Here is a 27,811-nt window from a genome sequence, read left to right as displayed (position 1 = left end):
CATCGATCGGTAGTGCGGGCGAAAACCGGTAGTCCTCCGGTCCACGTGCCGTCTGAAAGTAGTGCTTGATAAACCTTCAGTGTCTGTGAAGTACTGAGGTTGGCATGCAATAGCAGTAGCGCTCGGCTTGAGGCTGTTGAGACAACCTGTTCGGGGACCCCGGCTCGTGCGGCACGCCGCTTCTGCACGTAAGCAAAATTCACCTTATTCATCAGCAGTTAGTCAACCTCCCGTGGCACCATTTGCCAAGCGATTCATATACGCATCCCCATATAGGCAACTTGTCGCCTTCAGGGGGACACACCGCGGAGAGAGTTAGTCAAGCTGAGCAATGCGTGAGTAGCCGGAGCGGTGGCGTCTTGCGTGACCTCGTAGCGGGACTCGCCTTTGCGCTAGCGTAGTTCTAGGCTGTGATACAATCTCCTCTCCGGGTTACTTGAAGAAGACGCATGAGACGCGGCTTAATCGAACCTCGGAAGCCTCGATGGTGCGAAAAGCTGATCATGATAAGATGAATTTTGGGCTCGACCTTCCCAGTCCAAAATTTAGAACGGCAAGGACGACGAATTGCGAGGTGTCGGGTGTTTGTTATGAGCCTCAGATACGAGCGCAGACAGTGGGCGGCGCTGCTAGGCGCGGCAACGAGGACGTTGGTGTGTGGAGGAACAGGCACGGGACGAAGCCAGCGGCATCGGAAGAGGCGTCTTTATCCTCCGGTGCTTACATCATCACGAAGGCTTGCATCAAGAGAGTAGCACAGCACAGATGGTATCTAAGCATCCGGGCAGAGGGGAAATCTTGTATTACATTATATCGCACTCTTCATCCATTACTCGCGCTTCTCGGATCCTCTCCGAGAGATCTATGAAGCGGCGAGGCCTTGAGCAGCCAACCAAGTCTGGACGGCCTCATACCCCGCCGTCGCATTATAATGGAAGTTCAACCCATGCGCCGTCTCAGGCTGAATCAAAGCCTCGAAGACGCTCGCGCTTGGGAACTGCTTCTTGCCCTCTGCCGGGATGCTCGGCGCACTTGTACCCGTCGCGAGACAGTCACCACCACAAAACGGCTGATCGTTCTCCCCGGTGAATACCAGAACAGGGCCGCTGAAGGGGGACATCATGGGGGAGGAGCCAATAGTCAGAATCTCTCCGGTGGCGACCGGCTGCTTGGTCATTTCGCCGAGGATACCGAGGCCGATGTCGTAGCGACCGGGAAGCAGAAAGACGTACTGAGTGGCGGTGAAATCGGACTGGACGATGTATCCGCTGGGGTAGTCTAGAGGGGCGATAGTTTGGTTGTAGCCGTTGATGAGATCGCCGACTTCAGTGGTCGCGACCTCATTCCAGATCTCATTGGTCGAGAGCTGTATTGTGACGTTCTTGAGGAGCGATTGAATCCCCGAGAGTAGGGCGGTGCCAGTCCCATAGGACCCGAACGCTTTTTGAACACCTTCGCTTGATGAGTTACCAAAGCGAAGAGGCTGGTTGAGGCGTGCGCTGTGCAAATTCCATGCGGCGACCGTGACGGGTAGATAGCTTCCGTTCGCTGAATAACCGGTGAGGACTAGACCATCTGTGTTGTTGGGATATAGACAGGAGAGCCAGTAAGATTGCACTGAGCCGAAAGAGTGACCGACGTGGATGACCTTGTTGAAGGATGTATCAATTCCAGGTACCTTGCCCTGGCGAAGAAGTGTCGTAATGGCATTGAGGGCTTCAACTTCAGCTTGGGCTTGGATAGTGTTGAGAGGGTCCCCGTGCGAAGAATTGCCAATTCCCAGGCGGTCAATTGCGAGCGTGCTGTATCCTTGCTTGACGGCTATGTCGACATAGCTGTAGTTGTAGTTGTTGTATGGCAGGTCCCAGTATCTGTCCAATGTTAGCTCCTATCAATAATTCGAATCGGAGAGAGCACGTACGTCTTATCAAAACCAATACCGTGAGACAGTAGCTGGATGGTGGATGCACTACCGCTGTCGGGCTGGCAGAACTTGGCAGAAATCTCGTAGCTCCCCTTCAGCGTTTGGTAGTCCCGCAGCAACATGGCCGTGTAGTTCCGACCTTGCTGTGTGAAAGCTTGCGCAAAGGCTGCCACATCGATGTTCCCTTCAATTGGAAATTCTTCGAACAAACCTTGTCGCGAAGAGATATCAACCGGGATGGTGACATTTGTGCAAGCCCTCGCGGCCGCGAATCCTGCGAGTAGTAGGGGAGTAAATGATGCTAGAGGCGGCATTGTGATAGTTGCGATGACTTTTCGAAGCAGCTCCGCCGGAGGTTTAAATACATTGTCGAAATTGCTCAGTCAACCGGGGCCTTGGATGGGTGCGGTCTGATCTGCAGGCGGCGATGAACTTAGAAATCCTGACGGGGTACCTGCTTCGAAACACATAAGCTGCAGCATCACAATATTGCAGGTATTTGGAATGAGGCACAGCAGGCACTATTGTCGAAGTGGAGGTACCAAATCCATAACCTGTCTGCTGGTGGTGGTTGTGCGACCAATCGTGGGAGGCGGAGGAGTGAACTGACTAAGGACCTGTCTTCTGAAAGCGAAGCCTAGAGGTCGGAAAGTCCAGGTCCGTTGTGATGAAATTCTCCATTTACCCTCGATGTCGTCGCCGCAGGCCTGCATGCTGCTGACGGCAGGGGCGGCGCGAATGTCATCATTGCCTGTCCGCAGATTCGTCGAGCCTGGATGATCGCTTGCTAGCTCTAGCTTCGGCTCCGCACTTCCCGCGGCCTTGATTGAACGATAGACGGAGATTCGAGAGACGCTTTCGAGCCTTGCGTAGAAGCTGGTGACGATGCATGCAGGAGGGGAGAACGCGATGCTAAGTCGAAGGGCGCCAAGTGAAATGATCTGACCTACCGCTGCATACCACGCCTGTAAGCCACGAGCTGCTGACGCAGAATTAATTGGATGCGTCTCAGTCCCTTGCAGCCCCTTTTCGTCGGGGACATGGACATGGACATGGACAATGGTGGTCGGTATTTCACGGTGGTACAGCGTCGATTATTCGTCTAGACGGCGCACGCTCCTGGCAAGCACGCGCCAAAGCGGTGAAGACGATGCGCTGTTGCTGAGCACAACGGCAGCGAGATCTCGAGTCTGCGGATAGAAAGGCATCGCTGTGAATCAGATTATGATGAGGCAATGAAGTCGCGGCGGTGATGACGTCGCCTAGGAAGGTTGCAGAGAAATGACCAGTGGACAGGGAACGGGCCGATACAAGTGTTCATCGCATAGGTCCTGTGTGCCTCCGAACGAGTCTCGCATTCAGTGTGAGGATGGATTGCTGGGGCAGATATAGGCGTCGAGAGGAGATAGCGAGTGAGAGGGGCTAGGGCGCGGGCGAACTCAACGCCGGCTATGCGAACACGCCGCGCTCTGATTGGTTGAAGCCCAAGATGCTGTAGCTTCACGATGCTCCTTCGCCATCGCGCAATCTCACATACACCAGACGTCGTTCACGCACCGCATGATGGCGCCGTATGAGTGCGTGCGCAATGGTCCGAGCCGGGCAAAAGACCATGTGCTTCGCATTTTCTCCGACTCGCCAGGAAGACGTATAAATAGCTCCCAAACCTCTCTTGACCGTGGACATCGAATACCGAGCCAAGCAGCCCTTCCGAAAGCCAAATGGTCGACCTTACCGCCGTCAAAGCCTCGAACGGCCGCCTTCCCACCCGCCTAACCGCCGTCTTCGTCGGTGGCACCTCCGGAATCGGCGAATACACCCTCCTCGCCTTCGCCAACCGCTGCCCCTATCCCACCGCGTACTTTGTCGGGCGCTCGCAAGCAGCCGCAGATCGCATCCTGGCGAACCTCAACAGAATCAATCCCAAAGGCACCTACCATTTCATCAAATCCGACGTCGCATTCGTCAAGAACGTCGACGCGGTATGCGAAGAGATCAAGAGCAAGGAGGGATACATGAACATCCTGTGCCTCAGCCAAGGAACCATGATCCAGGGAATCGAAACCGAAGAGGGCCTTAACGCCGCCGCGAGCCTGATTCTGCACTCGCGGACGCGATTTGCCCTGAATCTCCTCCCACTGCTGCAAGCGGCGCCTATCCTGCGGCGCGTCCTATCCATTTCGTTCGGTACAAAAGAAGGCCCAATGCCGATCAACGACCTACAAATGCGCAATGTGCCAGCAGGCCAGCTCCTCAAGTTCCGAGGACAGGCGGCATCTGGTGTCACGTTGTCGCTTGAACAAGTAGCGAAGCGGGCGCCGGGCGTCTCGTTCATCCACGACTTTCCGGGACCGGTGCGGAGCAATATTGCAAGAGGCGGAGGAATTGCTAACTTCGTTATGAGGGCCCTATTTAAGGTGATTGGACCTTTTGTGTATATTCCGAACGATGAGAGCGGGGAGCGGCATTTATTCCTTGCGACGAGTGCGGTTTTCCCGGCCAAGGATGGCGGCGCGAACGGGGTTCTGATTGACGGTGGATTAACGACTGCGAGCGGGACGAACGGAGAGATCGGGAGTGGCGTGTACGTTGCCGATGAGAAGTGTGAGAGCACGTTTCCGAATGTCGTCAAGTTGCTCACGGGGCTGAGAGAGGAAAGGAAAGATGAATGGGTGTGGAAGGAGATTCGGGGGGACTATTTGCGTATCACTGGGAAGGAAAGCGTATGAGCTGTGTGACTCCTTCGTTTCGTCTTTAGGCTGTTTCCCTCTTGAGTAAGTAATCGCCTCCTCCCATCGCCTTGTATACGCCGTAGAATCCGCTGAGCAAATCATTACTCTTGATGGTTCTCTTGAGCCATCCCTTCACACCGGATTCAAGCTCTTCTATCCTAACTCTATCTTTGACTTTATCCCAAACCGTCGGTAAAGAAGTAGCCTTATATTTCTCGCGCAGCGTCTCGTGTTTTTCCTTGTCATAGATCTGCCACCATTCTTCCTCGGTGTAGAATACGCGAGCGTACAGCCACTTCAGACCACCTAGGGCGCGGACTTTCGCTTCGAACGACCGATTCGCCCTCAGGTATTCGTCTTCCGACGACGGATAAGGACCCCAAACGCCAATATTGATATACTCTCCTTCATTCGGTTTACGCGGCTCTTTCCCTTGTACGGCACCCTGATAATCCCGGGGTTGACCCATGGAGGCCCTCGCGTCCTTCCTCAATGGGCAAAGCCAAAGCGGATATATGCCGAAATTCTCATCGACAAATTCGGCAAAAGCTGCAGCATTGCCTGCTGGAAACGCGACATCTTGGATTATATACCGGTCGGTGTGCCCAGAAACGTGGAGAGCGTGGTACATGATGCGGGTGTGGAAGAAGTAGTCCAGTAAGAAGCGGGTTAAGCGTGTGAAGGGCACCATGAAGTGCTTGAATGCGTACATGCCAGTCCAGAAAGCGCCACGGTCATAGCGGAAGAGGTAGTCTTGGATGGGGACGAGTTCGGTCGAGGGGGACTTCTTGAAGGCGACTGATTTGGCGTGAATCCAGAACCATTCATCCCAGGGTCTCGAGAAGCGCTGAAGCGGGACGTTTGAAGATGATGCGGTGTCGGCAAGACGGCCGGTGACGATAACGCCAGAGCCCTTTGAGAACAAGATGCCGTCAATAAAATCCATGCCTTCTCGCTGTGTTTCTTCTTGGAGCTTGGTCATTGCCTCCTTGATTGATGTGGTGGGATGGTACGTGAGCTCGACATACTTGCTCATCTCAATCAAGCGCATTTCCACCATAGTAAGCACTCCTAGGGTGCCGAAGCTCCCCCTTAGACCGTCGAATAGCTCCTGGTTCGATGCGTCAGATGCGGTGACAAGATCCCCACTCGCAAGCACAACTTCGGCGGAGAGAACGGTACGGTCAAAAAAGCCGTGTTTGAAGCTGCTGCTTTCACCCGCGGTGCCAACAAAACCTCCTCCTACCGTGATTCCGGGAAACTCCATCACCACGGGTGGGAGCAGTCCTACCCTCGCGGACTCGCGAACCAGGACATCCATGGGCACATTGGGCTCGACGAGCGCCGTTTTCTTCGCCGGGTCGATGGAGAGGATGTGGTTGAGCGAGCTGATGTCGACAATAGCGTTGCGGTCGAAGTTTGTATGGCGCGTGCTGTTAGTGCTGCCATGGTAGACGCGGAACGGGGTTTTGGTGTCGTAGAAGTGGCGGGTCTGCGTGCGAATGACGTCGACGGCGCGTTCGTGGGCGTCCATGGTCTAGATGGGTAGGAAAGCGCCAGATGATGTTCTTGTCCTTGCGAGGGGGAGGCTGCCCAGGTGCGGCCTAGGCCGAGCGGGAACAGACGGAAGGATGAGCTGCACGCTTACGAGAGCCGGGCATCAGCGCGACAACATCCGTTCTCCATCGTCCATGGACGTCTGCAAACAGAGAGAAACAGGGGCTATTGTTGCTCGGGCATCGTCTCACCATTCGCAGCATTCCGTCGCCCCGTCGCTCCGTTGCACGAAGCCTCGTGCCAGCCAATAGGAAGCCAGATGGAACAGCACGCAGCCACAGTGGCGCAGATGGCGGCTCGCGTTCGCACCTTCCACAACAACAGCAGGCCCTTCCGCATCTATCACGGATCCACACTCTCAACGCGTGCATCGTCCCGGCAAAGAGACAGCATAATCGACACGAGCAGCCTCAGCCATGTGCTGCGGTTCGATAGGACGGAGAAGACGGTCCTGGTGGAGCCGAACGTTCCGATGGACGCGCTCGTCGATGCTGCGCTGAAGGAGGGGTTGCTGCCCAAGGTAGTGATGGAGCTGCCGAACATTACTGTCGGCGGCGGATTTGCAGGGACTTCGGGGGAGAGCAGCTCGTTTCGCTATGGGCTATTTGACAGGAGCATCAGGAGGATTGAGCTTGTGCTGGGGAACGGGGACGTGATATGGGCCGGCGGCGACGATGCCGACACTAGAGATCTATTCTACGCCTGCGCCGGGAGCTGCGGCAGCCTGGGCGTAATCACGCTGCTGGAAATGGAGCTCATGGATGCCAAACCCTACGTCGAGTTGACGTACAAGCCAGTCGGGAGCGCCCGAGAAGCCGTCAGAGCGTGCCGCGAGGCCGAGCGGGATCCGACGGTGGACTACATGGACGGGATCATGTTCTCGATGAACAGAGGCGTCATCATGCTCGGGAAACTCACAGCTGAAGTGATTCAGGGCAGGATACAAACCTTCGACAGGGCCTTCGATCCGTGGCTCTACCTCCACGCCGAGGACGTGCTCAGGCGCATCGAAGAGGGAACAGGCGTCTACAAGGAGAGCATCCCGATCAAGACGTACCTATTCCGATACGATAGGGGCGTCTTTTGGTCGGGCCTGCGAGCCTTCGACTACTTCGGCGTGCCATTCAACCGGATAACACGATACCTACTCGATCCCTTCATGAATAGCAGGACCATGGTTCACGCCCTCCACCGGTCTGGTCTCTCCTCGCAAGCCATTATCCAGGACCTTGCCGTGCCGTACGACGGCGCGGAGGAGTTACTCAAGTGGACAGACGACAGCACCGGACTCTGGCCCCTCTGGCTATGCCCGGTGAAGCCAGGGCCAGGGGACGAGCGGAGCTTCTCCATGGGCAAGACGATGGGACAAGAGACGCTGCTTGATGTCGGCGTCTGGGGCATGGGGCCCAAAGACGGGCGCCAGTTTATCAAGCTGAATCGAGATTTGGAGGCCAAGGTGGCGGAGCTAGGAGGACTCAAGTGCCTGTATGCGCATGCGTACTATACGGAAGACGAGTTCTGGCGGATATACGACGAGCAAGGGTACACGGGATTGAGGAGGAAATATCACGCCGAGTCTCTGCCGAGCGTGTACGACAAGGTCAAGGTTGACTTGAGAGGCGTGGCAGGGGAGCAGGGTCAGCGGAGACGGATATCGTGGGGCGAGTGGGCGCGGAACAGCTTCTGGGAGACGTGGCCGTTCGGAGGCTTGTACGGAGTTGCGAGCGCGACCAAGGGATTGCTCGTGAAGAGCGACTTCCTGCTGAAGAGGTAGGCGAGGAGGCCCCTTTTCGAGCTCCTGTCGAGCTGATGCCTGTCGGCGGTGTGCGTGCGGCGTGTTCAAGCGGATTGGTGAAGGGCGTCGCTTGGCGGGCCCAAGCTCCCACGCGCTGTTGACACCTGCAAAATTCAGCAGTGACGTCGAGCAGCGGCAGCGCCCTGCACTTGTCGGAATTTCCTGGCTTTCACTATTGCTCGCCCGCCTCTGTTATTGTCGCTCTGCTGCGTCTCGCATAAAGCGCGGTCGGGGGTGAAAACGCGTCGAAAAGCGCCGACGCGTCGACGTCACCGGCAGGGAAAGCGATGAAACAGCGTTTGGTGCGGCACGAGCCATTGGCCATTCGCGCACGGGACTGACGTAGATAAAAACACCTCCGCCTCCCAACCTCCCCATATCCTCCTCCCCGCAGCCTCTTCTCTACCCTCTGCTCCCCCGCCCATCGTGTGCAGACCCAACTGCGCATCTCCCTCTACACTGCTGGTAAGACATCGCACGCCCATCCGTCCCCCTGAGCGAGCCAGCCGTCCTGACCGTGAGCCAGCCATCCATCCATCGAATCCACCCGCAGCCGCAGCCGCAGCCATGGCCCGACTCAGCGGGCTTGCCTCTGAGCACCACCCCGTGGGCCCTGGCGACGCCCCCCGCCGCAAGCGGGCCCGCAAGAGCCAGACGCCCTCTGTCGACCTCACCCAGGCTAACAAGCGCCCGGCTTCGCCCACGCCCGAGCCGTCCCAGTCGAAGCGGAAGCGCGTCCAAATCGACGACCACGAGCAGATCACGCGCGAGCTGGAGGAGTCCATCTTGCGGTCGCAGAACGACGACCACGACGTGGGCAGCGGGGACCAGACCCGCGCCAGCCGTCGACACTCGGAGCCCGCCGTGTCCGCCCCGGGCGAAGAGGACGACAGCCAGAACACGCCGCCGCCGCCGACCCAGCCGCTCCCCGGCTTGACCCCCCACCTCGACCGCCTCGGCGCCCAGCGCGGCCGCCCGTCCAATGCCCGCCGTGCCCGCATGTCGATGCCCGCACAGCTCCGTGTCGAGCCCGTTGACGAGAACAACGGCGACCGCGAGCTTCAGTTTGCGCCCCTGACTGCCGTGCTTGACGGCCGCACCCGCCGTCGCCTCCGCCGAAGCCATCTGAGCCAGGAGGTTAACGAAATCGAAGAGCACAACAAGGAGGAGAAGAAGCTCCGGCAGGCGTATGCGGAGCTGCGCCGCCAGCTGCGACAGAAGGATCAGGTCATCACGGACCTCGAATACCAGCTCGAGGCCCGGCGGCTGGGAGACATCGACATGACGGATGATCGCGCCGAGGAGCTCCAGGAGCAGCTCGCCCAGGCGAAGAAGGAGATTGTCGAGCTGCGCGCATCGTCCGTCTATACCGGCGACTCACGGGAGCAGAGCGCATTCGAGAGCACCATGGACGCTATCGATGACGACGACGAGCCCTTGATGCTCGTCGACCCCGAAGACCTTGGTGTTCAGGACGATATGGATGCGGAGCCGCTTCCCAATGGAGAATACGCATCGCGCGCTCTAGCCCTCTCCAGCCAGGTCACTGTCGACTCGTTGGCCACCATGACCCAGACTAGCTATGATGTGTTGGCTGAGGCCTCGCAGTCCGATCCGACGTCGGTCCCTGATAAGATTTCCGACAAGGCCGTCAAGCGATACGAGACAGAAATCGAGCGTCTCACCCAGCAGCTCGCCGACTCCCAGGCCGCGCTGCGCATTGTCGCGATTGAGCTGCAGAATCTGCACGTTATCCCGCCGGGTGCTTCGAGCGATGTCATCATCACCAAGCTGCGACACGGTTTCGAGGCCCTCCGTGAGGAGTTGGAAAACCTGTTGCCCAACCGCACTGTCGGCCTGACCAACAGCGAGCTGCTCCGCAAGATCCCTGAAATTTTTGAGGACATCCTCGAAGAGCTTCGAGAGAAGGTCCTCCTCTCCGAGCAGTATTATAGGAACGAGAAGATGTTGCGAACACAGTACGAGAAAGTCATTGATCTTCTATCTAGCTCTGAGGACCGGAATGCCGATCTTGAAAAGGAGGCCAACGAGCTCAAAGACAGCAATAAAGAGAAGCAAGGACGAATTGCTGAGTTAGAGGAACGGGTCACCACCATAACCACTGTCGCCGACGACCAGGAAGGGCAGATAAATCAGAAGGACGCCGAGATCTATGGCCTTCGCGACGAGATTGAAGACAAGCAGACAGCATTGGAGAGGCTTCGAGGTTCCCTCGAGACCTACCGCAACGACCTCAACACCGTCTCCGAGACCGCTACCCGTCTAGAGGTAGAGCATAAGGAGGCCATTGCCGACATGGAGCAGGCGCATGCGGAGGTCGTGCAAGCTCTCGAGGACCAGCTAGGCGCCGAAGCAGAGGCCCGCGAGGCTGCTGAAGGCGATGCTGCGCAAAAGTCCGAATACATCGATGAGTTGGTGGGCCGCATCGACCGCTTAGAGGGTGATGTCAACGCTATTACCGACGAGATGGACCAGCTTCGTGAGCGCCTTGCCGCGGAGACGCATGTCCGTGAGACGGCGGAGGGTGAGCGCGACGACTTAGCTACCATGACGTATGAGCAGGCCAATGCGATCGAGAACCTGGAAGAACAACTCCAAGATTTACAGTCCCAGCTCGCTGAGAGCCGAACCAATTTGGCGGTCGAACGCACCCAACGCGAACAGACTGAGGCTTCCCTGGACACAGCAAATGAAGGGATCGCTGATTTGGAAACCCGCGTCCACGACGCCGGTATCCAAGCGAATGAGCTCCGCTCCAAGCTCTTCCAGGTCCAGCAGGATAAGGAGCTGGCCATCGCGGTTCTGGAAGAGGAAGCCCAGGCGCGTGATGCCGAGCACCAGGCGCTTCTGGATGCGGAGACCGAGCGTCGCCAGGATACTGAGCAGCAAGTTGCCGACCTGGAGGCCCAGAAGACCCAGCTAGAGAAGCAGATCGCCGATCTGAGTGATACTATCACTCAGATGACAAACCACCGCGTGGAACTCGAACACGACCGTGATGAGCGCATCGCCTCTCTCAAGGCTCAGCTCGCCGATCTGGCACAGAAGTTTGCTGCGTTGGAGAATAATTCTACGAGCGAGATGACTACTATGAGAGCCAACATCACCGACCTCACCAACCAGATTCAGGCACAAGAGGCCGAGATCAAGCGCATTAAGGGCGAGGCTGCGGAGACCGAGCGAGGTCTGCGCGACGAAGTAGCAGTGAACACCCAAGACATTGCCGACCTTGAACGCGACCTCTCCACCTTCCGTGCCGAGAACGAAAAACTAGTAACAGAGAACAAGTCGCTGGCGAATCGCGTTGAGGACGAGGCCCAGGAGCTTCTCAACATTATGGATGCTCACGCCCAAGAGTCCGATGCCCTGCGATCCGTCATCAATACTCAAGAGGACGCCATCAGGACCCTCCAGAGTACCGCTGCCCAGCGTGCAACCGAGCATGAGGAGCAGCTCGCGGAGAAGACCCGCGAGATCGAGGAGCTCCGGCTTGTCGGCGATACACGTGTAGAGGTCATCGTCACGCTTGAGAGTCAGATTGAAGACCTGAAGGAGCGCTTCCGCGAGCAGGAAGAGGATACGCGCAACACCATAGACACTCTCATTGAGTCGCAGCGCCAGCTCCAGCAGCAAAATGAGCAACTAGCCGCAGCGCTCAAGAAGCGCAACGCCGAGGCGCTCAAGGCCGTACAGGAGATGAAGGTCATGGGTGTCGAGGTCAAGACCAGGGGCGTCGACCTGCACAAAGTTGCCAACGGCAAAGTCACCAAGGTCAGCGAGCGCGTCAAGGTCGGCAAGAAGGGTGCCAGGAAGAAGGTCACCAAGCGCCAATGGGATTCTGGCTTTGGCGTTGACGAAAATATCGAGAATGATATCGATGAGGTGGACGCTGAGGAGGCTGTTGTCGGTTAGCCGGTAGCAACGTGCGCTGGGGCTGATTACGAGGGATATTGATAAGATCAAGATGTGGATATGCTGTCTCCATAAGCTTCACGTCTACGGTTGCTTATAATGGGTATCTCTTCAGGTTATCGCTCTCTTTCATCTCGGCGTCCTACGGTTTCGTGCGGGGCTAGACAAAAACATCGGACCGGATCGCTTGCATACCCTCCAACGACTGCATCGAACCACGGCATCTTCACGACTTCACGATAGCTCTTCATCCGTCATTCATCAGCATGATCATGATTAGTTGTTGCTAGTATGGGTGTTCGGTCGGCTCCTGGGTATTGCATAGCGCGGTGTTTTCTCCGGTCTTCTCATTCATCGTTTCTTTCCATAGGCACATGGTTACAGTAATCCCATTAGTTTACAATCTCGTTACCATCTCACTTTCTCTTCTCCTCTCACATCCGTGCCACCTCTTCCCTTGCTGGGAACGCCTCATCGTGTTCTCACGCTCAGTCCGTCTGACTCTGCGCCGTGGTGGATCTGGGCGTTCTGTGCAACCAGCCGGTCACGCGGTCCTGAAACGCGCCTCCGACGGCTTGGCCGCGGCCAAGCCGTCGGATCGCGACCTCCCGCTACTTGCTCATAAAACGGCGGTTCCTGATCTGCTGCGCTCGTCTCCACTATTGGGATCCTTAAAGACGACTTGCATCCTGGACCTGGACTTTGGAGGCTGCGAACACGCGAGCACCACGGCGGCACGGACCACCCATCACTCATCAAGAACAACTCCATACGATATCAGGCAGCGAGCGAGCAAGACAGCACAACTAAACGCAGCATCGACTGCTTCGGCGGACAAAAATCCAAATCCCGACTTTGGCCCGTGCTTCTTTCTCACCCCCATCTGGCACCACTCGTCCCCTCCCTACTCTCACCTGCAAAAGCAAACGCAAACCAAGCCAAACCGCTCAAAATGGGAAAATCGGGGCTCCAATCCCAGGAAATCGTTCTCCTTCTCTTCACGCTCTTCGGCATCCTCGTCGTGCTCTTCCTCCTGCTCATCGCAATCGTCTTCCAGACCTGGGCGCTGTGGAAAATGGCAAAGACGGTGGTGGAGGCGAATACGGAATCCGACGGCGGGAGGCGAAAGAGCAGTGCAAGGGGGAGTGGAGCGGCGTGGCTTGGAGGAGGAACACTGGTGGACAGGGAGGATGACGGCGGGGTGAAGGGCCGGTTTGAGTGAGTGAGTGAGTGAGTGAGTGGTGGGCGCGATAGGGGCTTGGGAAGGGGAGAGCAAGAGGAACGAAGGCTTGAAAGCGTAGAAAGAGCCAGCGCTGGAAACAATCTGACGAATTCGAATTCCTCGCTCGACTGCGGAAGCAACCGAACGTCCCGCCGAACGGAAGGGCGCAATGGCGCTGAGCCGATCGAATCATACTACCAGGGATATCCATGGCAGCCCGGGTGCCGAGAGGAAGCCCAAGGTTGCGCCGGGGATAATAGTCACTTGATGGCGAGCAACACCGGGCAGGACATAGGAATTTCCATCGAGGATGTGTAATACCGTGCATGACGAAGTAAACAGGAATCTAGGAAGACGAGGGAAGATAGGAATATGAAGCCATCCAGCGGTTCAGCGTTCGCTCACCCCCAGTGAAGCAAAAACAGCCTCTTTCAATGCCCTGAAATCCTCTCTTAGTACCTCCATCTCCCGCCTCAATCTTTCGTTGTCCGCTCTCAGTTCCTCTGCCGACTTACGCCCCCTACTCGTCCTCCTTGGCTGTGCCCTCCCCTCGTCAACTCTCTGCCTGCCGTCCCTCTTCGCGATCTCATCATATTTGTGTTCCCAGTGCGTCTCCTGCTCATGCAGTCCAGGTTCGAAGCTAAAATTCCTCTTTGCTCTTTGTCCTGGTGGTGCTGGGAAGGGACTTCGTTCAGCCCAGCTAGCCTTCCAAGAACCTACGTGCATCTCCCCGTCCACCGCCTTGGGTGAGTTCCGCATCGCGAACGACACGTGCCTTGTAGCTGGGTCCGAATAGTTCTGCACCGCGACCGTCGACGGCGGGCTTGCTACATGACGTGGTTGTTGGTTTCTCATGTCAAATGCGACAGGAGAGGCGCTTGTCAGGCGGCTAGTGGGTTTTTCTTTCTGCGAAGTCGGTGGGGTTGTCCACACTTCTGAATCTGATGATTGCGAGTAGTGTGAAGATGGTGATGATGATAATCGCGATACTCGTAGCGGATCGGCTTTGAAGACCTCAAAGGCTTTACGGGTCTTTGGTGCGGACCGTATCCTTGATGCGACAGGCGTGATCGGATTTTCTGGAATGGGCAAGCTTGTTGGTAGGGACTGGCGTACAGGCGAGGGCGGCGTTGGGGTTTTGAACGTTTCTGTTGCGATTCTAGGCCGAGGGAATGACTTCCTCCTCGGACGCTCTCTTCTAGGTTCCAACTGCAGAGGAGAACCATATGAAATGTTAGATGGTTTCTGCGCGCCGTCTATGTCGTTATTCTGAGGAGAGTTCGGCGAGAAGAGGTCCCGATGTTGCCCATCTAAGGTAATCGGACTGCTCATATCGGGGCGCTTCGTGGGTGACACTGTTCTCTTGACGGTCCCGGCCTCTTCATCAGACGCTTGATCAGGCGCCTTCTCATACTCGGCTAAGAGTGACTCGAGTATGGGCTGCTTTTCATGAATGGTTGAGGGCGTTGGCGAGACTGTGAGTCGATTCGGGAGTACTGAAGGTGCGGACATGTCACCAATCCACTCTAGAGCAACGATCGAAGCGTCCATCCTCACTTCATGAACCAATAGACCGAGGATGTTGAAGACGAGAACTTTGCCCGATTTCGTGCCGACGGCGATCAATGTCTCCGATGCCTCATAGCTGGGCTCATCATCCGCTGCATCGCCGCCCAGAAGAACAGCTTTGTCTTTCCTTCCCCTGGAGGCAATCGGCCCATTCGAGATAACGGACAGGCAAGTTGCTGGCTCAGAAACATGCTAAGTCCTGAGCACCGTTCCCCCATCTTCGAAGTCAACGAGCCGACAACGTCCATCATGCCCAATGCTGATAGCGCGGGACTTGTAACCGGGGATAAACTCAGCCGCCGTTATGCCACCCATAGCCGCCTTGTGGAGCTTCCTGATAGAGCCCACCTTCAACGGCTGCTGTATTAATGCTTGCGTCTGATTGGGGTGCGATTTTGTGTGCAATGGACGTAGCATGGGCGAGACAAGCCTATACGCAGACAGCGTTCCATCCTGAAAGCCCAAAAGAAATAGAACATAAGACGGCTTTATAGGACGAGCGTGAGAATGAAACGTCGCGAACGCGGCCGGTGATCGCGCTTCTGCGGGCTGAAATCTCACCGAGGCGCGGCTACCCGTTCCTAAGTCTTGGATGAATATCGTAGGTGGGGTCGGGGACGCGGAGAGAAGTATGTTTCCGTCTTCCGAGATGGCGAGAATGTTCGGCGGAGAAGGGTGAGTTTGGGGCGGGGGCCGAAGCTCACCGGCCGGGATGTAGTATGCCTGGATGCATGTGCTAAGCGTGGTGGTGAAGTAGAGGGTGCGCGAGTCCGGGGAGAAGAGCAGGAGACGTGGCTCGCCCTACGCTTGTCTGTCAGGTTGTCCAAATCGCTGTGATCGCTGATGGAAGCTGAGTCGCCACTCACCTCGCCGCTTTTCAGCCTGTACTTCCTATCAGCCCCGCGCGTCGCGTCATGCAGAATGACCAAACGACTGTCTGCGACAGCGAGCAGACTGCTATTGTCCTTGGCGGCGCAGGCGTTGACGATGCCGTCTGTTGCGCATTCGAACAGAAGCTCGCTGGCCGCCCCATGGTACGAGTGTACAGCGCCGGGTGTCGAGATAAACAAGTGGAAGTCAGCCGGTAGCTGGGGCGCTCTCGACATGATAGATACAGCGGATTAGCAATGCTGCGTAGGGAGGGACAAAAGCATGAAGCGGTGCGGTTTGGAGTCGGAAGTAGAGGTTCGGATGGCGGGGGTGCAAGACGTCACTCACAGAAGACTTGGAAGGAGCGCACGGCGGATATTGAGCCTGAGATGCAGATGAACTAAGACATGAAAACAAGCGATGATCGGCGCTGGTCACGACCCCTAGTAGCACACTCTGCCCTCAAAGCCATGTGCCCGACACTGCCGACTCTTCAAACACCCTTCTCCTCGCCCGTTCCATCCTTGCAACCGACTGACCATGTCGTTCGCATAATACCTGCTCCTTTCAACGCCTCCATCCATAGTCGTTAGATTCTCACTCCCGATCGACCCCGCGTTATACAAATGACCCGCCGCGTATGGGTTTCCGCGCCAGAATTGCGCATCGCCCAGCCACTCTAGACCTTCCTGGAAGCCGTTGAAGAGGTGCAGGTAACCAGGCCAGCCGTATGGCGTGCCGGGAGCGGGGTTCGGGGCCGTTCCGTAGATGCCGTCGATGAGCATATTCGTGATGCTCTGCTTGGGCTGGTTTCGGTCGAATTTGCGGGAGCCCCGGTGTTGGAGGATGCCGCAGTCTGTCTTCCCGGTACACCCAATAGACATGTTCCCGGAGGACTCCACTTTGTTAGCAGTCGATATCACCCAGAATGTGAGGGAACGATGCCATACCTCCTGCAAGACAAGCGTGAGGATGAGCCTTGCGTCGACTTTACTTTTTACTGAGATCTCCTCGATGGCCTCCCGAAGATGCGTGTTATATGAATCACCCCCATTTGCCAGCGTGATGTCGGGCTCGTTAATAGCCCACATTGTCTTGAAGCTCAGCCACTCATTCTTCTGAGGATAGTCTTCGATCATAGGGCCAACACAGCTGTAGAATCCTGCGGGGTCGTTGGGCCCTTCAATATCCGAGTCATCGCTATCAATATCGGAATACCAGTCTGACAAAAGATCTTTCCGAAGGGACACAGTCACATCTGCGTAGGAGGCCCTCGGTGTAATGCCTGCCCGGGCAAGCGTGAGAGGGGTCACAAGAAGTAGAAAAGAAGCAGGCCGCATGGCAACTTCGAAATATAGTAGATGGAAACGCAAGGAAGACTCGAAACTGAACCGGACTGCACTGTTGGCATATTTAAAGGCTCGGGATGAGCGCGGCATCATGCGAGACCTGAGAGGAAATCTGGCCCATCCTGTGTGGCGGGGTCAGAGAAAGAAAGGAGCAGATACGCGTGGATAACGCGGCATTGCCCTGTGCGCATTTGCGATGGAAGGGGGCTTAGAGACCCATCACTATGAGTAGGAAAGCCTTACCATCCTCGCGGTGATTTCCGAAATCACCTCGGCGAGCATAGATATCCTGTCTGAGGTTTTTGGTGTGAAGCCAATAAAGCACGGCGGTGAGACGCCCTGAAGGCCTCGAAGCAAGCTACAGATGGTGACCTGATTCTATGATGTCGGAAACGGAAGATCAAAGGGCTGAAGGCGTCGAGCGTCTTTCAGGTCCGGGGAATTCGGAGTTCTGCTAAGGGGATATCCACAATGCCCGAACCAGGGCAATAGAAGGAATGAGGAAATGTAATGTGGCTTTTGTACGGCGTGGATTGTGCGGCGAAGGCTCTACCCGTGGGACGGGTTGCGAAGGTCGTGCAGTGGCGCCAAGACGCTATCACATACTTGGATTAGCAGGGAGTCTCGCCCGCGGCTCCAGCCGCTTTCGGGTGCCAAAGTCGAGAAGAGAAGATAAACTGTCGCTCTAGCCAAGAGCTCGTCCCCACTCGTACGAGGCGATTATAGTGCAAGACCTCATTCATTCTTTTGTGGTATACCCAAACGCCGCATCTGACACACCGTAGAGGGACGGCCAGCCCTTACTTCAGCCTAGCATATTGCTTTCCCCATTTCTCAGCAATCTCCTCTTCCGTGAACCTTCTTGTCTTGCGTCGCAACATCTCGGCTCTTTCTTCTAGGCTTAACTTCATCTGGTCACCAATCGGGACCAGACATCTAGCTAGATGCATGTAATTCTTCGCCAGGAGACTGAACGTAATCATGAGGTAGTCGATGTTGTAGAAAACAAGAGCATCTTCATCAGAATACTGCTTCTTTTGCACGAGGAAGGCAACAGGGTGGTCGCGCCAATGGCGAAGAGGGTTCAGGTGGTGCGATGTGTGGTAGCCATCGTTGTAGCAGTAGCGGTTACTCTGTTTCAATTAGCACTCGTCCGAGCGTTGAATCATAACTTAATCAATAACTGACTGGAACATCAATGACGGTAATGCTCGATCGAAAATCGGAGTCCGGCTTCAGCTCGTCCACAAAGGCGTGCTGCCCCCAGTTACCAATCATCAAGCCCAGCCGCATGACAGCGAGCGGCATCAAAAGTGCGAAGAATGTAGCCGGGGCATTGACATGGTTGAACATGGTATACAGGAAGACGTAGTTTGCAATCTCGCAGGCACCGGCTTTGAATGCAAGTTCTGGCTTTCGCTTGCGGAAGAAGTATCGTGGTAGGTCAAACCAGACAAAGAAGTAGAATCGGCCCACATAATGCAAAAAATTCCAAACATCGTCTCGTTGATAGCGGACGGTGGAGGAAAGGTCGTCCGGCCCGTTGCCTTCGACATGGTGATGCTTGACATGATGGAAGTAGTACGAGTTCCACGTATGGCCCATCAGCGGATCCGTGATGTAGGGGAAAGACAGGTCTATGGCTGCAAATTTTTTGTTCAGGATGCCTCGCATATGGATATGCTGATGCATCATGAGCGTGTACGACCCCATGTAGTATACCTGCATGATCAAATGCAGCGGGCCGTGCCACCAGTGGAAGTTGTAAAACATGTAGACAGCGGAGGGGATGCTGGTGGAGAAGTACAGCAACAGATGGGTGAGCATGACAACATCAGTGTCGACGCGGACGATGGCGCGTGCCCAACGAACGTAAGGGTCGATGAGCCATTTGCGCACGAGGGGATTCTTGATGTCGGGATAGTCCACGGAGACGAAAACGGTGGGCTCGAAGACGGAAGACTTGGGGTTGTTCAGGTCCTTGAGGCGTTGGATGGTCTGTTCTTCCACCTCTTTGGCATCTGCTGTACACGTTAGTCGAGGGGGGTGCAATACGAAGGCTGTCGACGTGCTGGGTGGGAGGGCTGGGCAATGCTGCAATTACCTTCTGGTGACGTCGATTCAAATCGGGTGTGCTTCACTCCCGAATCATCCGAGTCTTCTGAAGCTTCGGGCTGCGATTGGCTGTGTTTGCTCTGGTATCGCTCGTAGTCCTTTTGCAGAATGTTCAGGACCAAGCGGTCTTGTGCGGTGAGTTGCGCATCTGGCTGAAAATAAAGATTCACCATGTTGCTCCCGTGGATTAGCTTACAAGCCAGTCGAAGCTGGTAGACGAATGCGCGACAGAAGTGCAAGCAGGAGGACAGGGACAGGTGCGAGACGAAAGAGCGTGAGGTCTGCCGACGAAAAGTCGGTCGGGGAAGCGAGGAACGGCGAAAATTCGCCACCGGCGGCTCTGTGGCGCGTGCGTGGGACGATTGAGCAGGCAGCACGTGAAGCGGAGTGTGCTAGGCAATAGGTAGACAGGGTTGTGCAATGCAAAGTTCCAAGGTTGTAATAATACAGGCCTGTGATGGTCGAGGGGCAGGGTGAGTGGGGGGTTGGCGTCGCGCGTCGCAATCTGATAACGGCAACCACTCCCCGGCCACTTACTCAGGCCGACGCTGCAGCCAATCAGCGGCCCCGCCCTTATGCCATCTACCTAGGTACTTCAACACCAATCCGCACCAAAATTGCGCCAGACGCGACTGCCGGCATTGACAAAGGCATTCAACACGCTTGGAACTGTGACGAAAGAGTGAGGTATTGAAGACGAACGTTTTCTCCTATGCTCGTTGCATATGCCTATCAAGAACGGTCTCAACTTCGACCTATCATGCAATGCACCCATATCATCAGCCTTTGTTAAGCCCGTCCTGATTGAAGGTTGAAAGCATACTAAAGTTAGAGACACCTTTCCGACGCGCTTCATTCCCAACTAGTGCTCAAGGTGATCGTTGAGGAAGCTGCGCTTCCGGTCCGGAGGCTGTTTCACAGGAGCAGTGAGATTGACACCCATTGCAATCCAGGCAAGAACACCATCTGTAGCCGTCAGTGCGGTTACAGTCAAGCGGCGGGGGGCGTAGGCAGCGAATACGTACCATCGATCCGCGGATATCCAAGCCAAGCCCACTGTGCGAACGGGTCGTATTTGCTAGACGCTGCATCAGGTGCCCAAGCGTCGTCAACGGTATGGACTAGCTTGTTTTTGTTCTTGGTATATGGATCTTTCGTCTGTGAAAGTTAGCGGATGTGTGTGAAAAGGTTGGGGGTCGAAACCAATTACCTCAACCAACCGACGAGGCCACTCATCGAAGTAGATCTGGCCAGAGTGAACGATGCTCTTCGCATTGGGCTGTCGAACAGTGACGTGGACGTGCGTGGCACGGCCGGAGTAGTGTCCCGGGAAGATGGTGTCGAAGCTCACAGTACCCCACTCTGAGGTAGGCTGCCAGCCCCGGAGCCACGAGTCGGCCTTACTGCTGTAGGCACCCTCGGCGTTGGTATGCCACGCATCGACGCGGGCGCCTCGAAGCGGCTTGCAGGTGTCGAGGTCGATGACCTGTAGAGCTAGACGCAGGTAGACACCCTTCCGGCCGTCACGTATATCCTGGCGCTGCGGCTGTTCCTCTTGCCAATAGGGGCCATAGATGGACTCCGGAGTCAAGATGCACCCGGCGGGTTTTGCCACGGGTTTGTCGGACCACTTGAAGTGGAACAGATCTTGGGGATCCTTGGAAACACCCGGGCCCACGTATCGTTCGTGGCTCATGCCATTCCACTTCTCGAGGGCCGGCTTGTCGCGCGGACCCATGTCTATGCTAGTGTAAGCGCTTGCAGTGTAAGTCGGAAACCTAACATACAGGCGCTGGTATCGATACCGCGAGCTTTGCGTAGATGCTGCAGAGCCTCGGAGCGCTGTGCAGCCATGCGCGCATTCAGCCGCTGCATGCCCGGCAACTCGAGGCAGCGTCCTAGGGTCTCGGTGCTGCGGGTAATTTCCCGCTGATAGTCGGCCATTTCTTCTGGCGAGAGATGCGGATGGGCTTTGGCTCCGGCCATGGCCAGAGCCGCGACAAGGAGCCGGGCGACCTTGGAGAGAATCATAGTGGAGGGGGTGTAGGCCGTGTAACCAGTGAATATCGGATGCAAGGGTGACGCTGGAAACAGGGAGGAGAGGAGAGGAGGAGAGGAGAGGAGGAGAGGCGATGGCCAGTCCCAGATCACGCCGCTGTCCTGTGTAGGGCCCGGGGCCTCTATCACCTGGGCAGCAAACATGCTTCCAAGGTTTCCTCATTCACCTCTGGAGTGCGCCAGGTGCGCCATCCTTTCTGATCTACGGTCCTTCCTGATCTACGGTAGGACGAGGACGTGAGGTGAGGAGAGTCTGTAGACACTCATCTTGTCTTTGAGCCTGGGAAGCCAGAGCAGAAACGAATCCATAGGGTCTTGTGATCCGAGTTTCGAGACATACTTCCCAATGGGCATAGAGTCATAGGCCGGTGGGGAGTTCCCGCGGCGGACACAGCCGGTAGTTCAAGGCTAGCCTTAACAAGCTTAGCCTGCCTGCCTCCGAAGATCGGCCCATCGCAACCTAAACCCCGAAATTAATTTCCAGCTCAGCCTTCACCACTCGCAATTGCGCTCGCAATGGCAGCTCGCACTCTTCGGATAGGTATTTCTCTACCGGGGCAAACCTCCCCCCAAGATTACTTCATGTATTGACCCGTTGCCAGGCCTCATCCCTGGCGACGGCATAGGCCGCGAAGTCATCCCTGCGGGGCGCCGCATCCTCGAAGCACTCCCTTCCTCGCTGGGGCTCAAATTCTCCTTCACGCACCTCGATGCTGGCTTCGAGACCTTCCAGAGGCAGGGCGTTGCGCTGCCGGATAAGACGGTTGAAGCACTGAAGAGCGATTGCGACGGGGCGCTGTTTGGGGCGGTATCGTATGTATACCCACCAACCACCTCGGGGCCTTGCCTGCCATTGCACTCTCAAGAAGTGGGCGCCGAGGACGCGGAGCGCTGGTGTGCTGATTACGGTCAACAGGTCTCCAACCGCCAAAGTAGAAGGCTACTCCTCCCCCATCGTCGCCCTCCGCAAACGCCTCGCCCTGTACGCCAACGTGCGCCCGGTCAAAACTGTACGCAGCTCCGCCTCCCCCGTCGATCTCGTCATTGTGCGCGAAAACACCGAAGACCTCTACGTCAAAGAAGAAAAGACCTACACCGCTGCCGACGGCAGCAAGATCGCCGAGGCCATAAAACGCATCTCGGAGAAGGCGAGCTACAACATTGCCGCCATGGCGGGCGAAATTGCGCTGAGGAGGCAGAGGGTCCGGGATGCGGGCGGTGAGAGTATACATAGCAGGCCGCTGGTCACGGTTACGCACAAGAGTAACGTGCTGAGTCAGACGGATGGGCTGTTCAGGGAGACGGCCAGGAGGGCGTTGGCGGAGGAGAAGTATCGGACGGTGGACGTGGAGGAGCAGATTGTGGATTCGATGGTGTACAAGCTATTCCGGCAACCCTCTGCTTACGACGTTATCGTCGCGCCGAATCTCTATGGAGATATTTTGTCCGATGGCGCTGCGGCACTCGTTGGCTCGCTGGGTCTCGTGCCCTCTGCGAACGTAGGCAAGGACTTCGTCATCGGAGAGCCCTGCCACGGTTCAGCACCAGACATTGAAGGCAAAGGCATTGCGAACCCGATTGCGACAATCCGGTCGACAGCGCTCATGCTGGAATTCCAGGGCGAGGAGCGGGCGGCAGCCAGGATTTACGAGGCAGTCGATGCGAACCTCGAGGAAGGCAAGCTATTGACGCCTGATATGGGAGGCAAGGCGACGACGGAGGAGGTCATTGAAGATGTGTGCAAGAGATTGTAGGATAAATGTCTTGAATAAGAGTCGAGATTGTACAAGTCTAGTTGCCATGTAAAAGCGAGGTTTTGCCAGGTCTACTGTTATTGTATGCTCTATGCAGCGATGCTTCCTCATTCCGACCATCCAGCCATTCCAATCGGCGAGTTGTGTGCTTGCAACCCTAAACGCCCTATCAACGTTGAAAGCGCAACGCTTAGTCCAGCTCGTCATCGTCGCCTCCTGCTGCCGTGCCATTCGCACCACCGTGCACTATCTCAAACTTGTCCTCCGGACTCTGCGCACCTTGCTCTTTCTTAGCTTGCTCAGTCGGTATGAGCTGGAATATGACGACAAAAAGCTCCTTGTTGTCCGCTTTGTTCTTGAGGACGTATCTGAGAGAGTGTGTGCTTGGTTAGTTAGACCATTGTTAAATGCAGACATGCAGAAATGGATAATGAGGTGGGAGCAAAATGGCTAGAGGGGAGAGGACTGCACGTACCGTAGCGGCTGGCCATCCCAATGGCCGATAATCGATATCGCCGGAAGCCCGTATCCCAGTTTTAAGGCGAATTCATTAAAGTCTAGGTACGGATTGAAGAAATCGCACTTGTACTCTCTCCCTTGCTCGAACTCGAAATCCTTCCGCTTTTGTTCGTTGAGGAAATGCTTCTGCCGCTGGCCAGGTACGCTCGGTATCCCTTGTCTTTCCCGCACCGCCTCGCCGTCGCCGTCGGCGCCCTCTTCATACACCACGGTATTCTCCTCCTCCTCCTCCTCCTCTTCTTCTTCTTCTTCTTGTTCTTGCTTCTTCTTCTCGCCGAGCAACTTTCTCCCTATCCTTAGCACATTTATGCTGCTCAGCAGGGCGCCATAGAGGTACGGTTCGTCGCCGTACACATCGCCATCTAGCCCGGGGTCTATCCACCACTTTACGATGCCGAATGCTTTGTCGAAGAGCGGCGGCAGGCGGTCTCGGATCGGGTGGTCGAAGTCGTTGCCGAAAACGAGGTGATGTCCGGATATAGAGCGCTTGGGTGTGAAGGAGAAGGAGATTGAGTAACGATCGTAGGGGTGTTGGGGCGTGGAGAAGTAAGGCGACGTGGAGGGGGAGTTTGGAGGTAGGCCTGTAGTGTGCGTCAACACGTTTTCATTCTAGGGGTTCCATGGGCCGAGGGAGCGTTCGCCCGCATCGTGACGGCGAAGCGGCGACGCAGAGGTTTGTTGAGGGTTCCAGGGCTAGGGGCGAAGGTGGAGACCAGCGTACCTCTGTAGTCTTTTATTCGAATGTGTATCCTGGCATCGACGTGATCAGAGGATATGTCGACGGGCTTCTCGCTGTTTACGTGGACGTCCTCGTGTTTCGCCGTGTCGTAGGTGGAGCCGGCGGTGACGCGGAGAATGTATTGCTCGTGGTGCGGCATCATGGGCAGACCACGCGCGTAGTGTAGAAAAAAGGATCTGGACAAGCTTGACAAATCGAGCTAAGTAGGGCTAAGGGGATCCGGTTCTGAGAATGTGAGAGGGGCGCGGCGGAGGAGAATTGTCGTGGCTGCGTGCATGGCGGGAAAATTGTTGACGATCACTATGACGTCCGAGGCTCCGACAGGGTTCTTTCCCCACGAGACGCTATACCATTCCCGGACCGGCAGTGTAAGGAACTCCAATACCATTACTGCAGGGATTCACAGAGGGGAAAGGCAGAAATGGAGTATTCTGCATGACGCCTCCCCCGACCCTATCTAGGAAAGTCTAAGTCCAAACCGCAGTGCTGCTCATGGTATCTTTGTGAACTCGTCAATATTCACCCGCTGATAGAACGACACATGCCCAAATGTCTCCCAATATTGTGCTAGTCGGTCATACGATATGAGGATTAGTTGCGATGTCATATAGTCATCTGGTCGTGGTTAGAAAACGCATCAAAAGCAAATGAGGCTCTGTTCATTCCGGGCTTTAACATACCATCCCTGAAACCATGCGCCGCAATATGACCGACGCTCTTAACGACCCGAGCCCCCTTGAACATGTCTTCGGTAGCAACCCGAAGAAGTCCATTTGGCCCGATATCCGGCGCTATGAAGGTATACTCTCCCCGCGGTATGTTTGGGTCGCCGGTGAGTTTGACCGCTTCGATGCGGCCGTGGCAGACGCTCTCATCCTCGGGTGGCTTGCGTTCGGCCGATGCCGGGCATGGCTGCTGCTTGGTATGGGCTTGCGGTGTGGCAGCACTGTCCTCTAAGATCATATTCGCGCCAGGAGACTGTACAGCCTCGCCTTGCCACGGCTCGTCCCATTCGGCAGCCTCTGTGGGCGCCGTACTCCAGGCCGCAGCCCTGCTACCGCTGCCTTCGCGCTCCCGCGCTCGCATTGCCCATTCTGCCCGCTCGGGCAAAGGCCTGGGATCGTCTGGTTGCATGATGGCCAAGAACTCGCAGCCGTGACCGGCGTAGTCGCCGCACCAGATGCCCTGCCACGGCTTCTGCGGCGTGGGCGTATAGCATTCTTCCGGCAGCGTGGCCCACGTCGTGATGTCCTCACCAACGCGCATACTGACGCCGTGAGGGCGAGAGGAAAACTCCATCCACTTCCGTATCCTAAAGCTCGCCGTAGAGAGCTCTGGCAATGCAGACGGCCTATGCTCTGGGTCGCGAAACTGCGTAGGTGAATCTCTGCGCGTTCGGGTGGGGCTGGGTAATATGAGCGGCGGCCATACGGGCGTCGCTGCCGTTGTGATATGCGCAGGCCATGGCTTTGTGAGCATGAGGCGGGAGTACAAGCTGGCAGTTGATCGAGGCGAGCCGCCGAACAGGTTCATCGGGATTTCCTTCTGTAGGCGGCATCCCACATCGCCAGTCGCGTGCTCGTAGCCGTTGATGTCTAAGCGTACGACAGGTACATTTAGATCAAGCTGAATGCGGGGACTAAAGGTGTGTATGATAGCCTCGGGATTCCAGTCCCAGGTCTGGAATGTGGGCTGGCGCCGCTCTGCGACGAGGGCATAGGCCTCGATGGCATTGATTCGATGGTCATATCGGGCTATGAGAAGCTTTCCAGTGTGCGCGTTATCGGCGAACCATATCTTGCTCTTCGGAATGAACCAGTACGGATGATGCAGCTTGAACAGGGCCCGCCAGCCCAGGCCCGCCGGTTTTGTGACAGCCGAGCCGGGTACATGAGACTGGACGTAGGGTTGATAGAGCGTGTCCTGGCGAGAGTGCTCCAAGAGGGCATGGCTCACCAGACCGACCGAGAGCAAGTCTGGCAGAGGGAGGAAGGTGAGGATGTGATGGACGAGCTCGGATGGCAGTGTGAGGAGCGAAGGGCTAGCCACTGCCGCCATAGCGAGCGCGTTGGTGCAGCGGTGCGCTTGAGTAGCAGGTCAGGAGTAGTTCCAGTATCGACGCAAGCAGATGGTGAGTAAATAGGTGTGGCAACGCCAAGGGTTGATACGGTAGAGTCGGGCGTCGTCGGCCTATCAAGCCAGGCACAGAGTCCCAAACATGTGGAGAGGCGCTCGGCAAGTCAAGTAGAGACGCGGGCGTGGTGAGCTGCAGCGCTGCCGTGGCACCTTCTGGATCGCGCCTAGCGGAAGCTCTTCCTCTTCGTAAGACGGATGATAATGCACGATGCCTTTTTTTTAATTCGGGGGGCCTGCTTTTCACGGGCTGGCGAGGCTGCTGCGATATCGGAACGATGCGCGACCGGGGTGGGGTGGCTCTCTGGGCAGGTTGGAAGATATTCTCCGGTTCGTGCAGCGCGGAAGGCTAGGGTCCAAATCAACGGGGTATTCGAGAATGGCGGGATTCGAATGTTACAAAGGGTGCCTGCGTAGGAGCCTTCTCTGGTGACGGCTTGAGGTCGAGGTTGAGTGATGAGTGATGATGTATGCGCACGGGCCCTCGAGTGACGCCAGCGGGCGCCATGTGCTTCCTCTCCAGACGTCAACCACGTCGCTTCACTCCTCTACCATCTTCGTTCTAGGCTCCTTGCTCTTGTTCATGTCCGAGTCCAGTGGTAGGAATCCCCCGCTTGGGACAGCTTGCAACGTGCGCGAGGCCAGGCGCTGAGGCCGGTCGGATGCCCCGTTCTTTCGCAGAAGTGTCTCTTGTAGCTCGAGTTGCGAATGGGTGAAGAAGAATATTTGCGGATCAACCCGTTTCCTAGCCGTGCAAGGGTGGGAGTTTGAGACGGAGGGGAGCGAGGACAAGGTCATTCTAGCGCCCAAGGAGCAAAGGCCCACTAGCAGTGAGCCGGATCGATTGTGCTTGGGCTACGATAGGATGCCGCCACCAATCACTCCTCCAAGAAGCTTGCAGACAGACCAGCTGTCTTCCTCTCAGTCGCAGCCCTCCGAACAGCACCACCCTTGGCCGGCACCGTAGCCTTCCGAATCCCCTCCGGACGTGCAGCCGTCGGCGCCTTGATCCCCAGCGCGCGCTCACGCCTCCTCGCCTTCTCTCGCTTCTCCGTCTCCACCTCTTTCCGCTTCTTCTCTCGCTCGACCGCCTTCGCGTGCTCGCGCTCCAGCTTCTTCTCGAGCGCCAGCGCTCGCTCGTACTGCCGCTTGGCCGCCGCTCGCTGCTTGCGGGCGTCGCCAAGCTTGGCCTCGATGGCCGCGACCGAGTCTTGCGGCGGTTGTGGTTGCTTCGTGGTGGTGGCGGCGGCCGAAGCCGTTGCGCGCGCTGCACGGCGGGCGCGGACTTCTTCGACCAAACGCTCGTCGGCGGCTTCTACGGCGCCAGCGCCGTAGCCGCGATGGCTGCTGAGTGGGCGGGGAACGCTTTCCGCCTGGTGGTTGTAGAGTGCGGCGCGCATGTCGACAGGGGCGTTGCGGGCGTAGCCGGACATGGTGTCGGGGAGTGGTGGTTTGTGGAGTGGTGGTTTATGCTTGTGGGAACGTGTCGGTGCTTGAGAGGAATGGGTGCTGCGGGAGCAGTGGTTGATGGTTGTGGGATTG

General features: G+C 56.6%; 13 protein-coding genes across 13 annotated transcripts; 4 read left to right on the top strand and 9 right to left on the bottom strand.

Moving 5' to 3' along the window:
* Positions 1-808: 808 nt before the first annotated feature.
* Positions 809-2,341, bottom strand: BU26DRAFT_151525 (uncharacterized protein). The gene is made up of 2 exons (XM_033819989.1): positions 1,922-2,341; positions 809-1,871 (listed from the first exon to the last, which is right to left on the bottom strand). The coding sequence occupies exons 1-2, from the start codon at positions 2,236-2,238 to the stop codon at positions 863-865; spliced, it is 1,326 nt and encodes a 441-aa protein (XP_033690165.1). The 5' UTR covers positions 2,239-2,341; the 3' UTR covers positions 809-862.
* Positions 2,342-3,645: 1,304 nt separating this feature from the next.
* On the top strand, positions 3,646-4,653 carry BU26DRAFT_559780 (uncharacterized protein; the record flags this gene model as incomplete). The annotated part of the gene is made up of 1 exon (XM_033832743.1): positions 3,646-4,653. One exon carries the CDS (start codon positions 3,646-3,648, stop codon positions 4,651-4,653), a length of 1,008 nt encoding a protein of 335 aa, XP_033690164.1.
* Positions 4,654-4,666: 13 nt separating this feature from the next.
* On the bottom strand, positions 4,667-6,319 carry BU26DRAFT_151538 (FAD-binding domain-containing protein). The gene has a single exon (XM_033819991.1). It carries the CDS (start codon positions 6,188-6,190, stop codon positions 4,679-4,681), a length of 1,512 nt encoding a protein of 503 aa, XP_033690163.1. The 5' UTR covers positions 6,191-6,319; the 3' UTR covers positions 4,667-4,678.
* Position 6,320: 1 nt separating this feature from the next.
* Positions 6,321-8,251, top strand: BU26DRAFT_151539 (24-dehydrocholesterol reductase-like protein precursor). Its single transcript, XM_033819992.1, has one exon. It carries the CDS (start codon positions 6,473-6,475, stop codon positions 7,985-7,987), a length of 1,515 nt encoding a protein of 504 aa, XP_033690162.1. The 5' UTR covers positions 6,321-6,472; the 3' UTR covers positions 7,988-8,251.
* Positions 8,252-12,128: 3,877 nt separating this feature from the next.
* On the top strand, positions 12,129-13,350 carry BU26DRAFT_151532 (uncharacterized protein). Its single transcript, XM_033819990.1, has one exon. It carries the CDS (start codon positions 12,316-12,318, stop codon positions 13,144-13,146), a length of 831 nt encoding a protein of 276 aa, XP_033690161.1. The 5' UTR covers positions 12,129-12,315; the 3' UTR covers positions 13,147-13,350.
* A 1,469-nt stretch (positions 13,351-14,819) lies between these two features.
* BU26DRAFT_151423 (uncharacterized protein) lies at positions 14,820-15,958 on the bottom strand. Its single transcript, XM_033819988.1, has 2 exons — positions 15,599-15,958; positions 14,820-15,533 (listed from the first exon to the last, which is right to left on the bottom strand). Exons 1-2 carry the CDS (start codon positions 15,836-15,838, stop codon positions 14,925-14,927), a joined length of 849 nt encoding a protein of 282 aa, XP_033690160.1. The 5' UTR covers positions 15,839-15,958; the 3' UTR covers positions 14,820-14,924.
* An 87-nt stretch (positions 15,959-16,045) lies between these two features.
* On the bottom strand, positions 16,046-16,942 carry BU26DRAFT_559774 (uncharacterized protein; the record flags this gene model as incomplete). Its single annotated transcript, XM_033832742.1, has 1 exon — positions 16,046-16,942. One exon carries the CDS (start codon positions 16,940-16,942, stop codon positions 16,046-16,048), a length of 897 nt encoding a protein of 298 aa, XP_033690159.1.
* Positions 16,943-17,751: 809 nt separating this feature from the next.
* BU26DRAFT_416558 (fatty acid desaturase) lies at positions 17,752-19,239 on the bottom strand (the record flags this gene model as incomplete). Its single annotated transcript, XM_033823165.1, has 3 exons — positions 17,752-18,084; positions 18,140-18,963; positions 19,020-19,239. The coding sequence occupies 3 exons, from the start codon at positions 19,237-19,239 to the stop codon at positions 17,752-17,754; spliced, it is 1,377 nt and encodes a 458-aa protein (XP_033690158.1).
* Positions 19,240-19,928: 689 nt separating this feature from the next.
* Positions 19,929-21,052, bottom strand: BU26DRAFT_527989 (aromatic compound dioxygenase; the record flags this gene model as incomplete). Its single annotated transcript, XM_033830820.1, has 4 exons — positions 19,929-20,032; positions 20,092-20,224; positions 20,277-20,806; positions 20,854-21,052. 4 exons carry the CDS (start codon positions 21,050-21,052, stop codon positions 19,929-19,931), a joined length of 966 nt encoding a protein of 321 aa, XP_033690157.1.
* A 565-nt stretch (positions 21,053-21,617) lies between these two features.
* Positions 21,618-22,991, top strand: BU26DRAFT_514925 (Isocitrate/isopropylmalate dehydrogenase). The gene is made up of 3 exons (XM_033827942.1): positions 21,618-21,665; positions 21,727-21,937; positions 22,041-22,991. Exons 1-3 carry the CDS (start codon positions 21,641-21,643, stop codon positions 22,876-22,878), a joined length of 1,074 nt encoding a protein of 357 aa, XP_033690156.1. The 5' UTR covers positions 21,618-21,640; the 3' UTR covers positions 22,879-22,991.
* BU26DRAFT_475836 (DUF1769-domain-containing protein) lies at positions 22,882-24,413 on the bottom strand. The gene is made up of 3 exons (XM_033825553.1): positions 24,119-24,413; positions 23,354-23,978; positions 22,882-23,246 (listed from the first exon to the last, which is right to left on the bottom strand). Exons 1-3 carry the CDS (start codon positions 24,276-24,278, stop codon positions 23,069-23,071), a joined length of 963 nt encoding a protein of 320 aa, XP_033690155.1. The 5' UTR covers positions 24,279-24,413; the 3' UTR covers positions 22,882-23,068.
* Positions 24,414-24,626: 213 nt separating this feature from the next.
* On the bottom strand, positions 24,627-26,194 carry BU26DRAFT_559769 (uncharacterized protein; the record flags this gene model as incomplete). Its single annotated transcript, XM_033832741.1, has 2 exons — positions 24,627-24,751; positions 24,817-26,194. The coding sequence occupies 2 exons, from the start codon at positions 26,192-26,194 to the stop codon at positions 24,627-24,629; spliced, it is 1,503 nt and encodes a 500-aa protein (XP_033690154.1).
* Positions 26,195-27,147: 953 nt separating this feature from the next.
* BU26DRAFT_500769 (uncharacterized protein) lies at positions 27,148-27,702 on the bottom strand (the record flags this gene model as incomplete). The annotated part of the gene is made up of 1 exon (XM_033826521.1): positions 27,148-27,702. One exon carries the CDS (start codon positions 27,700-27,702, stop codon positions 27,148-27,150), a length of 555 nt encoding a protein of 184 aa, XP_033690153.1.
* Positions 27,703-27,811: the final 109 nt, after the last annotated feature.

Source organism: Trematosphaeria pertusa (genome assembly GCF_010094035.1).
Source record: "Trematosphaeria pertusa strain CBS 122368 unplaced genomic scaffold BU26scaffold_2, whole genome shotgun sequence".
Taxonomy (NCBI): Eukaryota; Fungi; Ascomycota; class Dothideomycetes; order Pleosporales; family Trematosphaeriaceae; genus Trematosphaeria; species Trematosphaeria pertusa.
Note: the sequence above shows the minus strand (reverse complement) of the source record. Positions and strands in the feature narration are given on the sequence as shown.